Genomic DNA, 1,221 nt, shown 5'->3' on the forward strand with positions numbered 1-1,221 from the left:
TACAGGATTCTTTGCATTGAATACAATACGATTCCTTGTTGTAACATTCCCCAAGTGGAATACAGCAAGATTCCTCGTGCAGAATACAGTACGACTCCTCGCACAGAATACGATATTTCGCCAACAGAATGCAGCTGGATTCCTTGGTAGGAATACAATAGGATTCCTTACTTGGGACCTTACGAGTGACAGGAGAGAGTGGAGCGGAAGATTGAGGCTTGTTGTCCCGCAGGACCCACCACTCTTCGTGAGGGACTAATTTAGTACTGCGTCAACAAATAAGGGCCGGTGCAAAAAAATATGAATTTCATGCCATGTGAGACGGTGATAATTAATCAACAATTAAGTTAAGCTAATTAACTAAGCTAATTAAGCTGATTACACCATCCCGGGGGTACAGAATGTTGGATTCGTCAAGCGACAGAATACAGCTGTATGATTCCTTGCTTGGAATACAACAGGATTCCTTACTTGGAATACAAAAGAGTGGTGGGTCCTGCGGGACAACAAGCCTCAATCTTCCGCTCCACTCTCTCCTGTCACTCGTAAGGTCCCAAGTAAGGAATCCTATTGTATTCCTACCAAGGAATCCAGCTGCATTCTGTTGGCGAAATATCGTATTCTGTGCGAGGAGTCGTACTGTATTCTGCACGAGGAATCTTGTGTATTCCACTTGGGGAATGTTACAACAAGGAATCGTATTGTATTCAACGCAAAAAATCCGTGAGGGAATAATTTAGTACTGCGTCAACAAATAAACGAGGACGATGATTATGATGATTATGATGATGATGATGATGATGATGATGATGATGATGATGATGATGATGATGAATACAAGATTCTTCATTCGAGTATCGTCCCTTGTTTAGAACACAACAGGATTCCTGACAGAATATTTTGCACGGCAGAACACAAGTCTGAGTCTGAGTCGTACCGTTGCGGGCAAAGTTTCCGACGGCGAGGGCGCCGGCGATGGTCAGTGTCTCGCAGGAGGAACCAAGCCAGCGGAGACTCTCCTGGAACACCTCCCCCTCTCCGCGCGCGTACATGTACTCCATGCTCTCATCTGTAACGTACAGAATAGATAAAGAGGAGGAAGAGGAAGAGGAAGAGGAGGAGGAAGAGGAGGAAGAGGAGGGGAGAAACGCGCGGTGACGACCTCTCTCTCTCTCTCTCTCTCTCTCTCTCTCTCTCTCTCTCTCTCTCTCTCTCTCTCTC

The 1,221-nt window shown here is 45.8% G+C and overlaps 1 protein-coding gene across 1 annotated transcript in view; it reads right to left on the bottom strand.

The window, feature by feature from the left end:
* The window catches only part of LOC106813166 (Down syndrome cell adhesion molecule-like protein Dscam2), a 50,515-nt gene extending 49,454 nt beyond the window's left edge, over positions 1-1,061 (bottom strand). The window contains exon 1 of the mRNA XM_014817233.1: positions 938-1,061. Within this exon, the coding sequence (XP_014672719.1) occupies positions 938-1,061 (124 nt within the window). The remainder of the gene's footprint in view (positions 1-937) is intronic.
* Positions 1,062-1,221: the final 160 nt, after the last annotated feature.

Source organism: Priapulus caudatus, unplaced genomic scaffold, assembly GCF_000485595.1.
Source record: "Priapulus caudatus unplaced genomic scaffold, Priapulus_caudatus-5.0.1 Scaffold732, whole genome shotgun sequence".
Classification (NCBI taxonomy): domain Eukaryota; kingdom Metazoa; phylum Priapulida; class Priapulimorpha; order Priapulimorphida; family Priapulidae; genus Priapulus; species Priapulus caudatus.